We start from the raw sequence: 12,010 nt of genomic DNA on the forward strand, positions 1-12,010 counted from the left end.
ACATTTTTTCAAATAATGTCCTACAAAGTTGCTAATGAGACGTTTTATATTAAAAGTGTCATAAAAAACTTATTTACAACGTCAAAAAAATGTCATATAAACTTATTACAATGACGTTTTATTTTTTTGGTCTTATAAAAAGTTTTATTAGGACGCTTAGAAATTGGGAGTATTCTATAAACCCGATTTTACTATGTATGCAAGTACTTAGAGGGAGTGAACATTAGTTGTAAGAGAAAATTATATATAGGTTTATTGATATCCATTTTGGCTTATACATCAACAGTTCTTGTGTGCATGCAAAAGAACCAAGAACAATGCTCAGGTTAAAATTCTTGATAAGACACAAGAAGAAACGATAACCGAAAACAAGAAGTCGCATCGCATATTAGGTGTCATGTACACATTTAAGTGCATGGAAACGTCGTCGAATTGATGAAGGGGCCGGGGGAGCTTCTGCTCTGAATTGAAAATTGCACAGAAGCCACCACCACAAGCAACTGAACTATACAGCTTTTAGACGCAAGTTGGTGGTATCTTTTGAATCCCTTGTCTTTGTAGTTCCACCATTACACTATCAAGGGCCGGTGGTTTTAGTCCGAGCGGAAGAGGCTGCCATGGTTTCGATAATATGTCTCCGATCGCTGCATCGATGCTCTCCTTTGACTGTTCCGCAAATCAGAACGACAATTAGCATATATGCATCATGCATGCATGTTGCTTTTGCATAGAATTATGAATCAGCTTTTTAGTACAATCAACTTTTTTAATGGACACTTGTACTACAATCAACTTCTATTGTACTACAATCAACTTCTAAGGTCTTGTAATGTAATGGCTACTTGTGGTCCTAGTTAAGGTTTGTTAACTCATGTCCACTCACCCGAGTTTATAGTACCTCATCAATTCCAAAGTGTCGTTGTATTAGAATATTGCTTTATAAGACTCAATTTATAGGATCAAAACATAAATGGTCATATCTAAAGGCGTTGCAGTAAATTTATAGAACATTTTTGAACGTTTTAACAAGTTTTTTAGGACCTTTTTCTGATACAAATAATCTCATTCGCTATTTTATAGGACACTTTTTAAAAGTGTCCTATCTTTTTATATTTTTATATGACACTTGTCTTAATGAGACACTTTTTCAAATAGTATCATATAAAATAGGTAATGCGATGCTTCATATTAAAAATGTCCTAAAAAACTTATTAAGACACTAAAAAACGTCCTATAAACTTATTATAACGTCTTTAAATAAGACCATTTATTTTTTGGTCCTATAACTTAAGTCCTGTAAACCAGTCTAATAGAACGCTTTGAAATTAATGGTGTCTTATAAATTTAAATTTGTTGTCGTGACTTCTTTTATTTATTGCATATATATTTGGTTCACTTTTCAACCTCACTTCAATTTTTGTGCATATATGTTCATGTGTATATGTATGTATTTATTTCATATGAGTTGAGTTTCAATAAGAAAAAGAGTTAAGGTAAGAAGTGTGAGAATGGATCTCCATTCTTGGATGCACATTAAGATGAGATGCACCAGATTAATCCTTGTATCAAGCGCGATTCATGGGTGAGTTTCAGATTAAAGGTGATCAAGACGCTTCTCATCTTAACTCTCCTTATTACACGATTCTTTGCCTATTACGTACATATATGATCATATGCGCACCTACAATTATCTATTTAGCTTTTGTAAGTGTCAAATAAGGTTAAATGTGATATTGATACTTACGGGATGAAGGTCCCTAGGTGGTTGTGGGCACGATTGTCCGATGGGAGGAGTGGGCACACCGACGCAGGAGTCTATTTTGTACATGGCATGGGGTGGCGGGATCCCCGGAACCGGTACATGCGGGGTTGGAAATCTCTGAAAATTTAAAACATAAAAAGCAAATTAAAAAGCAAATTATGTAAATTTTTTTTATTAACCTGGATATCCAATCTGCTATGCGAGCCGACTAATCTTAGGACGACCATCTGCTTTCCAGATAGTCCGGAGTAACCGTTAATTACGTAATTTATATAACAAAGAGAATGACAATATGCATGAGCATACCGTTTGTGGTAGAACTTGTGGGAAGTATGGAGCCTGCACAAAGGAAACCACATCTTAGAGGATGGATGGACAAATAAATACATCTATAGACACACAAACAGACAGTAGAGATAAAACTGGGTTCATAGGATAACACTGATTTCTAAGTATTTTAATAGACTATTTTATAAGACTTAATTTATAGGATAAAAAGTTAAAATTTATATCTAAATGTGTTGTAATAAGTTTATATGATACTTTTAGACGTCTTAATTAACAAGGGTTCTAGGATTTTATTTTTGATATAAAACGTCACATTAGCAATTTTATTTTATAGGACACTTTTGAATGAGTGTCATATAAAACCATCTTTTTATATGACATTTGTTTTTATAGAACACTTTTTCAAATATTGTTCTATAAAATTGCTAATGCGACGCTTTGTATTAAAATTGTCTTAAATTTTTTGTTAAATCGATCAAAAGTGTCATAAAAAACTTGGTAAGACGTCTAAAGAGTGTCATATAAACTTATTATAACGCTTTTAGATATGATACTTCATTTTTTTGGTCCTGGTTTATTTTTTATATGACCCTCTTTGAAATAATGTCCTGCAAAATTTGCTAATAAGATGCTTTATACTAAAAGTGTTCTAAAAAATTTGTTAAGACGTCCAAAAGTGTCTTAAAAAACTTGTTAAAACGCTTAAAATTGTCATAAAAAACTTGTTAAAACGTCCAAAAATGTCTTATAAATTTATTACAACGCTTTTAGATAAAACACTTCATTTTATAGTCCTGTAAGTTAAGTCCTATAAAATGGTCTATTAAGACACTCAAATTTTTTTGACGTCCTATAAACCCAAATTTATTGTAGTGATGAGGAAGGGAGACTCACTCTTTGGTGTTGGTGGTGAGGGTGCCAAGTTGGTGGTGGAGGAGATGGAGAAGGTGGCCAAACATGTGGCGGTGGTGGTGTTGGTGGCAATGAGGTGATATGTTTTGGCCATACAGGCATCAGTGGTCGATCCATGGATGGGTGACCCCAAACATGCAGGGGTCTATAATGAGGCAATGGTGTCATTGGAGGGAAGCCCATGGTTGGTGGTGCAACCCAAGGTCCCATATCCCTCTTGCCCCCGCCTCCGCCACTGCCGCCTCCTCCTCCTCCGATCGTCGTGTTACCACCATACATTTGCCGCCGCTGACTCCAACTTGCCGCCTCGGCTTCTCTTGCCAATAGATGTTTTCGATGTGACCTATATTTCTGCAACAAATTCCACATCTCCATAAACTTATCATCCATAATGAAATCTTGTAACATTCTTATTTTAGTTTTACCACTCAAATCTATTAATCTGAATATACAACTTAACAAATGCTTTTAAGTCATATTAAGCTAGCATTTTTGTATTAAGCCATCCTAAAAATAAAGTTACTTTTAACTGATATCCCATGTTTTTTTTACTGTAAATAAAAGAAGTATAATGGTTCTAATGATGAAACTGATCGACTGAAGAAATGTTCTACGAATGTGGTAAAGCCAAAAGGACACAAACAAAACATTGAATGCCACATCTTTGTCGTTGTTTGTTTGTGATCAATAAAGTTGTCTTGTTAGGGTACACATACTTTCTATCAAGACCATATGTCTGCAGTGTTCTATTTCTTTGTGAAAGAGTTTTGCTTAATGATTAAGCATGCATGTGAAGGATTTTAACCCTATTCGATTTTGGAATTAATTTCATATTTCACAATTTTTAATTAACCTAAGTAAAGTAAATATTTGTATAAAGCGATTCTTATATGATTTTCTTTTAGTGGATTCTTTATATCATTTATAGGAAAGCATTAAGCTTGCAGTTCAGCAAACGATGACTGCAATCATTTTTGTCCAACGCTTTCGTGTATTTGGTAAAAGAATATCTATGACATGACTATTTAGCCCTATTAAGACAATGTTGAACGTTAATGGCTTAATGCTCAGAAGAGAAGATATACAAAGAAATGTTAAATTTTTTGCAGAATATGATGCGAAAAGATGTTAAAAGATAATTAAATTATATGATTTGATAATATATATACCTATATATATATATATATATATCAAATGAGAACTAGATAGTTTGTGATAACTGTGAGTTCCAACATGAGCCACTCATTTTAAATAATTAATGTTATTTACTAAAATAAAACAAATGGTAAGTTAATAAATTGTGTTAATTACTCAATTTACTTTAATTATTTTAATATATGCATATACACACAGGGACCAAATCTGTTGGCCTTCTCCGGCACCCACCACCACTCCGATGACCTCCTCTGGTCATTTTGTTTGACCACGACGCCGTCTCCGATTATCGACAGCTAAACATCCACCTGTGAGTAGTTGTAGTCCTGATAGCTAACCCCATTTTTGTCTCTATGACCCCCTCACTACCTATCTCCTTTCCCCTATCCCCGCCACTGACCACCCTCTCCATCGACACTCCCCTCGATCCCCCCTCAAACACGCTCATCGATCACCCTCCACCTGGATAAACCCTCCACTCCTGTGGTCATCTCCATCTCAACCTCCAGACCTGCAACACACATACACACACTGCACACATACACATTGCAATACACATACTACACATATACAACAGACGTCCTGCACACCGTACAACATACATACGTATATGTCGTAGGTATCACAGTGGTCTCAAAGTTTACTTGTTGTGTTTTGGGTATCATATTATGTATCGTGGTATATTTTGGATATCACATGGTGTTCGTTCGAGACAGCAAGTAGGAGAGAGATAAAAAATTTAAAATACCTAAAATGTCATTTAATTATACTTTTAAGTCAAATTATCAAAAATATTAGTTCCCTAATTTATCCATTAGTTTGTGGTTAGATTGGATCTTATAGTTATCACAAACTAATTAGTTCTTTCGAAATCCTTATATATATATATATATATATATATATATATTCAACTATATTTTATCAAACTAAATAATTTTGGTTTACTAGACCAGAAAATAAGCATCTATTTCGATTCAATATACGATAATTAATTTAAATATAAAAATAAATTATATTATCAAACTATAGATGTAAATAATTTTGGTTTCCTACACCAGGAAATAAGAAAGATATCAATATAATATATATATATATATATATATATATATAAAAACTAATTATATATAACAATAACTTATACTTTTATCAAACTACATATGTTAATAATTTTGGTTTTGTAGAGCAGGAAATAAGAACGATATAAACATGTAGCAATTCAGTTTAAACGATTTGTACATCATATAATTAATAATAACTAAATTAAATATGATAATAAATTATATATACCTGAAGATGGCTAGCAATGTTATGGCGAGTGAGACAACCAATACCCATAATCTCAAGAATTCTTGACGGGACTGCTTTATCCACGCCCAACTGTTCCACTGCTTGCACGAATCTCCGATGTAGCTCCGGCGTCCAGTCCACCTGCACCAACCATATATACATATATACATATATATATATATATATATATATATATGACATTTGTATTATGTTAGTTGAAGAAAACTTTATGTTTCATATCTGTAGGATAAAGTTGTAAGGCTTCCTGTAAATTTATAATACGACTGTTTAACGAGTCGTTCATAATTACATACAGACAGAATCGGACAACACCGAATGAGCAAACTTATGGTTGAATTAAATGAGTAATAGTATTGATTTTTGCAGATATGTATTCAGTCTGCTGACTGGGATCCGTGAATGGATCTATATTTAGCATCAAGAATGGCTGCAGATATTTCCTTCAGATGATACCCGTGAAAGTTAGCAACCCGTGAACTCATACAGATACTAGTTTTCATTCGGTTTGCTGGTTTTTCGTGACTTCTAAATAAAAATGGAATCATCTATGCATAAAGTACAGCTAATTATTGTCTAATAGAAACCCTAATTTTACCAAGATAGCATTGAGTTCATATATATATATATATGTATATGTATATATAAGGCTTATTTAAAGATTAAAAAAAAAGCACACCCTAATTTAATGGTAGTTAATTTTGAATTCAGGTGGTAACCCTAACCGTGATTGTTTTGAAAGCTTAATTGTTTACCTTCACTTTCCTCTTCCCTTGAGAAGAATTTTTGGATTTATCTGAAGAAGATTTGCGTCCTCTATCGGATTCTTTTCGAGCTGGATTTGTGGCCACAGCTTCGTTTCTTTCATCTCTCTTGCTCACTTCTTCTTCTTTTCTTGATATCAGATCTTCTAGTTTCTGTTCGCCGGAGAATGACGTCACACTGTTGTTATTGAACTCAGATGAATCGGCTTCTCCGCCACTAAGAGAGAATTCTCCGGCGAGTAGTTCTGGGTCCATCTCCAAATCCGGCAACATGTCCCGATCATCCATCCCCTCGAACAGATCATCGAAATCAATACTCTCCAACAAATTATCATCTGAGAAGTCTGGGAAATCATCACCAACTGAAAACCCGACCATCTCAGCTCCCTGATCTCTTCCATCTCTAGTCGTGTTGTTCTCTAGTGGTGACACAACAGCTAACATTACAACACCGTTAAGGGAGGAGACTGTGTACAATATAAAACAAAGTAACACACACACACACTATCACACGATATATATATATATATATATATACAGGTGGTGCAAGTGCAACTAAACGTCTAAGATGATGATTATTTGCATGAACAGAACAGAGGTGTTCTCCGTCGAAGATGAAATGGGTTTTCCGGCAAACAGGATGAAAGAACGGTGAAACAGAAGAGACAATGCTTGATAAATAATGGGATTGCAAAGAAATTGGTGTCTTATTGCAGTGTGAGGGAATGGTGAGGTTGGATCTCAACCACAACAAGTTTGAGTTGAGTCATTGAGAGGGGTCTCGTTTGTTTGTATTTATGCATATGTTTTTGGATTTTGTGATCTTATTATATCATATCTCTCTACACAGACATATATAGTAGTAATATACAATGCAGAATGTGTGGTTTGTGGGTGAGGTTTTTTTGGTGAGCTTCAATTAAGACATCTTTGTGTTATACGCATAAAGGTGCACTCGTGAGTTGCTTTAATATTTTGTGAAGACTTATTTAGAGAGAGAATGTGTATATGATGGGAGCAACGCAAGTTGGTCTCAAAGGCTCCAATTTATATTATCAATTTTATTTTTTATTGATTGATTAAAAACTAAGATTTAAAAGCTTTAACTTTTCTCTATACATTTTATAAATTAGTTGAAATAAAAAATATCGAATATTATGATAACGAAAACAAGAGAATTGAAAGGATGAAAATGAGATCAATGAAAGATATATATATATATATATATATATTATATTTATATATATATATATATATCTATATATATAGAGAGAGAGGGGGGTTGGTTATTATATAACTTTTGACATTTGTGCAACCAATACAACTCAATTTCAACCGTCCATTTCATTTGATTAATATGTGATTTTATAGAAGTTTTGATTGTTTCATAATATAAAGTATTGATCATAATTAATGAATCATATTCATCTTCTATAAATATTCAAATCATAATAAATGAACTCTCATCATTTCCATAAATATCTCAATTTATTAGATTGCATTGGTTGTACAAATGCGATGAGTTATATTTGAAACAAACTCTCTCTCTCTCTCTATATATATATATGAAATTTCATTTTCAAACTATTTTTAAACATGAGGATTAATCTTGATCTTCCATCTTATTTGATTATGCGATTTACATTAAGTAGAATTTTTAATTAAGTTGATTAGAGATAAAAAAAAAAGTAAGTTAATACCTTTTTTACTTTTTATTTTCTTTTTTAATCGACAACTTTTACTTTCTTAAAGTTTAAAATATTTGACAAAAATTACATGAAAAAGTAACGTATTTTAATTTGATTCCTACTTTTGATAACATGCTTTCAAAATTTTCATTTTGGTACCTAAGATTAGTGATGGCCAATAACCGGTCCCGAGCCCGGCCGGGCCGGGCCCAACCGGTTATGAGAAATCCAACCGGTCCCAAGATTTTTCATAACCGGTCCCGGTCCCGCTCGAAAAAGTTGAGCCCGGTCAAGCTTTATTGTAACCGGCTATGGATCGCCGGTACCGGTCATTAAAAAATATTTTTTTTAATGATATATATTTTTAATACATTTTTAAAAAATGTGTTTTATTATAATTAAAATTACATTGTCTTACAAAATATAGCGAGAAACCGATAAGTATGAATGTTTTTTTGCGTTTTTGCGAATCGAGAACTTGGTATGTAAATCTTTCAACCAGAACAATTATATATAGTGTTTAGAAAGTTAAAAATACAAAAAAAAAGAGCCAAAAACGGCTGCATTTAAAAAAAATAGTTACATTTTTTAAAAATCGGGTCGGGTTGGTCCATAGCCGGTCCCGTAATCGGTTCCGGTCCCGGTACCGCGAAACACCCCAAATCCATAACCGGTCCCAGATTTCGGTCCTATAACCGATCCTTACCGGTAACGGGCCGGGCCAAGCCGGTTTGGCCATCACTAGCTAAGATGTAAAGTTTTAAACATTTAAGTACCCAGATAACCAGTTGAAGCATTATAATCGGTTATCATGCTGATGTGATAAGTGTATATGTGTTATATTCATTATAAAATACGTTATTTTTTCATGCAATTTGCCTTAAAATATATTATCTTAAAGTTTACTAATACTTTAATCAAAAGAATCACTTAAAAAAAAAGAAAATTTCATGCTCTTCGATATAACATTTATCTCGATATAGTTTTTTTCTTCGTTTTAACCGTTTTTATGTGAAATGGTGTATATATGTTATATCCATTATAAATATTTATTTACATTCAAGTGTGTACAACAACTTGACACTGTAAGTCCGTAACTAAATATCACTTTCTTAACACTTTCTTCAACGTCGTAAGGCACCACGTTCTTCATCACCTTAACCCAACACCCATTGAGACCGAGCAAGAACTTATCAAGGACGATATATATATATATATATATATATATATAGGAGCCTATTCAAAAGAGAACTGAGTTGTTTGTGGTAACTGTGAGAACCAATATTAACCACAAATCAATATATAAATTAGGAAATTTATAAATTTGGTAATTTTAAATTAAAATCTTAATGCAAGGATATTTTTGGTATTTTAAAACTCTCCTCTCTCCTCTCTTCTCTCTCCGGCCACCGTTCTCCGGCCTCCGGCCACCGTCCGCCGGTGATACCACTATGATACCACTGTGATACCTAAAAATATTGACTCTGTTAAACAAAAGATACATTGTGATACCTAATCATATATAAGATGCATAGTGATACCACTGTGTTACATCTTCGATCGACCACACAAACGACATCAATGTGATACCCAAGCACATATATGATGCATTGTGATACCATTGTAGTATCACCGAAGGACGGTGGCCGGAGAGAGAAGAGAGGAGGGAGAAAAGTTTTAAAATACCAAAAATATTCTTGCATTAATATTTTAATTCAAAATTGCCAAAATTATAAATTTCCTAAATTTATCTATTGATTTGTGGTTAATATTGGTTCTCACAGTTACCACAAACTAATTAGTTCTCATTTGATTAGGCCCATATATATATATATATGAAATCTTTTGCAAACTATTTTTTTAAACATAGGGATTAATCTCGGTCTTCCATCTTATTTGATTATGCAATTTACATTAGGTAGAGTTTTTAATTAAAATTATTAATTAAGTTGATTACAGATAAAGAGGTAAGTTAATTTCAATCTCATGCCTACCTTTTTTTTACAACTTATTTTCTTTTTTAATTACAAACTTTTACCTCCTTAAAGTTTAAAATAAATGACAAATTGCATGAAAAATTAACGTACTTTAACTTGATTTACATCTTATATACCAAAATATAATTTTTAAAAGTATGTTATCCAAAATAGGAATTAAGTTAAAAGTACATTAACTTTTCATGCAATTTGTCTAAAATAAGTTATCTTAAAGTTTACTAATACTTTAATCAAAAGAATCACAAAAAAAAAACGAGAAGTTTGTGCTTTTGATTTGACATCTATCTTTATATAGTTTTTTTTCTTCGTTTTAATCGATTTTTATGTGAAATGATGTATATGTGTTATATTCATTATGAATATTTATTTACGTTCAAGTGTATACAACAACTTGACACTATAAATCCGTAACTCGATATCATCTTTTCCAACACTTTCTTCAATGTCGTAAGGCACCATGTTCTTCATCACCTTAATCCAACACCCATTAAGACCAACCAAGAACCCATGGAGACCAAGCAAGTACGTATCAAGAACGATCGAGAACCCATCGAGAAAGGTCGAGAATCCATTTATTGACTTGGTATGTGTTTATATGTGTTAATCCATAACCTAGCATCTTCATTTTCCATTGAGAACCTATCAATTGATTTATTATTTGTTTGTGTGTGTAAAACCATAGGCTACCACTTTCAGCTTTTATCGAGACGGATCGAAAATCCATCGAGACCAATCAAGAACACATCGAGATTGATCGACAACCCATTGGGACCGATCGACACCAATCAAGACCAATCAAGAACTCATCCATTGACTTTGGTGTGTGGTTGTTTGTTAAAACCATAACATAACACCTTCATTTTTAATCTAGATTAATTGAAAATCTATTGATTAATTTATTGTGTGTTTGTTTGTGTAAAAATATAACCTACCACTTTTAACTTTTATCGAAATGGATCGTGAAATCCATCGAGACGAAACATGAACTCATCCAGATCAATCGAGAAACCAATAAAGAAAAAAAGGAAAAAATATAATATGTAGCGTTGAAACCGTAGTGTAATCATGATGAATAATATGTAAATGCATGATGAATATTATGATGAAAAATAATATTTATTATAAATTCATATTAATATAAATATTAGAGAGTTATTGTATAGATATGATCATACATAAATACATAAATATTCATGATGAATAGTATGTATATTCACGATGAATGATATGCATATTCATGATGAATGTTACATTGAAAATGTATATTCATGATGAATATTATATTAATGTATGAATATTGAAATATTGTCGTATACACTGAACATATATAAGTATTCATGATAAAAGTATGTATCATATTGATATATGAATGTTGAAGAGTTATTGTATACATGTGAACGCACACATACATACACGTGCGCGCACGCGTACACACACACACACACACATATTTGCGGCTTTGACTGTGAAGCACCAGATAATTTGGACGCATGGTATGCGGAAGATAGATGGATAGTTTCATAACTTTTACAAATTGACGACAAACAAGTGCCTATGTGAACCGTGTGATTCACATACGAACTATTTATGCATATGTGAACCTGTGTGATTCACATATGAGCTATTTAACAGATTCACATATAAATTCGTATGATTCACATATGAATCATTTAACTAATTCACATATGAACCTGTGTGATTAATTATGATTAATATATGAACTTGTGTGATTCACATATAAACTATTTCACTACTCACACGGGTTCATATGTGAATAAGTTAAACGGGCTCATATATTAATAAATAGTTCATATGTGAATCACAAGGATTCACATATGAACCGTTTGCCGTTTATTTGTAAAAGTTATGAAACTATCCCTCTATTATTTCCATAGTTATTACTATGCTGCAAATCTTGATCAGTGAAAGGTGCAAATCTTGACCAATCAAAATCTAAAATCTTGACCAATCAAAATCACTAATCTTGACCATATAAAGGGAGTATCTCAAATACTTATCACTTCTCAAATTAACCTATGGATATATATATATATGATTACCACAAACTAATTAATTCTCATTTGATTAGACCCCTATATATATATATATATATATATATATATATATATATAGGGGTCT

At 32.4% G+C, this 12,010-nt stretch overlaps 1 protein-coding gene across 1 annotated transcript; it reads right to left on the reverse strand.

The window, feature by feature from the left end:
• Positions 1-242: 242 nt before the first annotated feature.
• LOC112523206 (transcription activator GLK1) lies at positions 243-6,890 on the reverse strand. Its single transcript, XM_025132718.1, has 6 exons — positions 6,178-6,890; positions 5,405-5,545; positions 2,945-3,313; positions 2,069-2,101; positions 1,745-1,879; positions 243-666 (listed from the first exon to the last, which is right to left on the reverse strand). Exons 1-6 carry the CDS (start codon positions 6,628-6,630, stop codon positions 517-519), a joined length of 1,281 nt encoding a protein of 426 aa, XP_024988486.1. The 5' UTR covers positions 6,631-6,890; the 3' UTR covers positions 243-516.
• Between the last annotated feature and the right edge of the window lie 5,120 nt (positions 6,891-12,010).

The sequence above is a fragment of the Cynara cardunculus genome, assembly GCF_001531365.2.
Source record: "Cynara cardunculus var. scolymus isolate 2C chromosome LG 12, CcrdV1, whole genome shotgun sequence".
In the NCBI taxonomy this organism is placed as follows: Eukaryota; Viridiplantae; Streptophyta; class Magnoliopsida; order Asterales; family Asteraceae; genus Cynara; species Cynara cardunculus.

Bases quoted from the DNA above. Each gene is read 5' to 3' on its own strand.
- LOC112523206 (XM_025132718.1), bottom strand. From the start codon at position 6,630: ATGTTAGCTGTTGTGTCACCACTAGAGAACAACACGACTAGAGATGGA. The intron at 2,102-2,944 runs GTGAGTCTCCCT...TCCTTTGTGCAG, and splicing joins CTCACCACCAACACCAAAGA to GCTCCATACTTCCCACAAGT. The intron at 667-1,744 runs GTAAGTATCAAT...TTTGCGGAACAG, and splicing joins CACCTAGGGACCTTCATCCC to TCAAAGGAGAGCATCGATGC.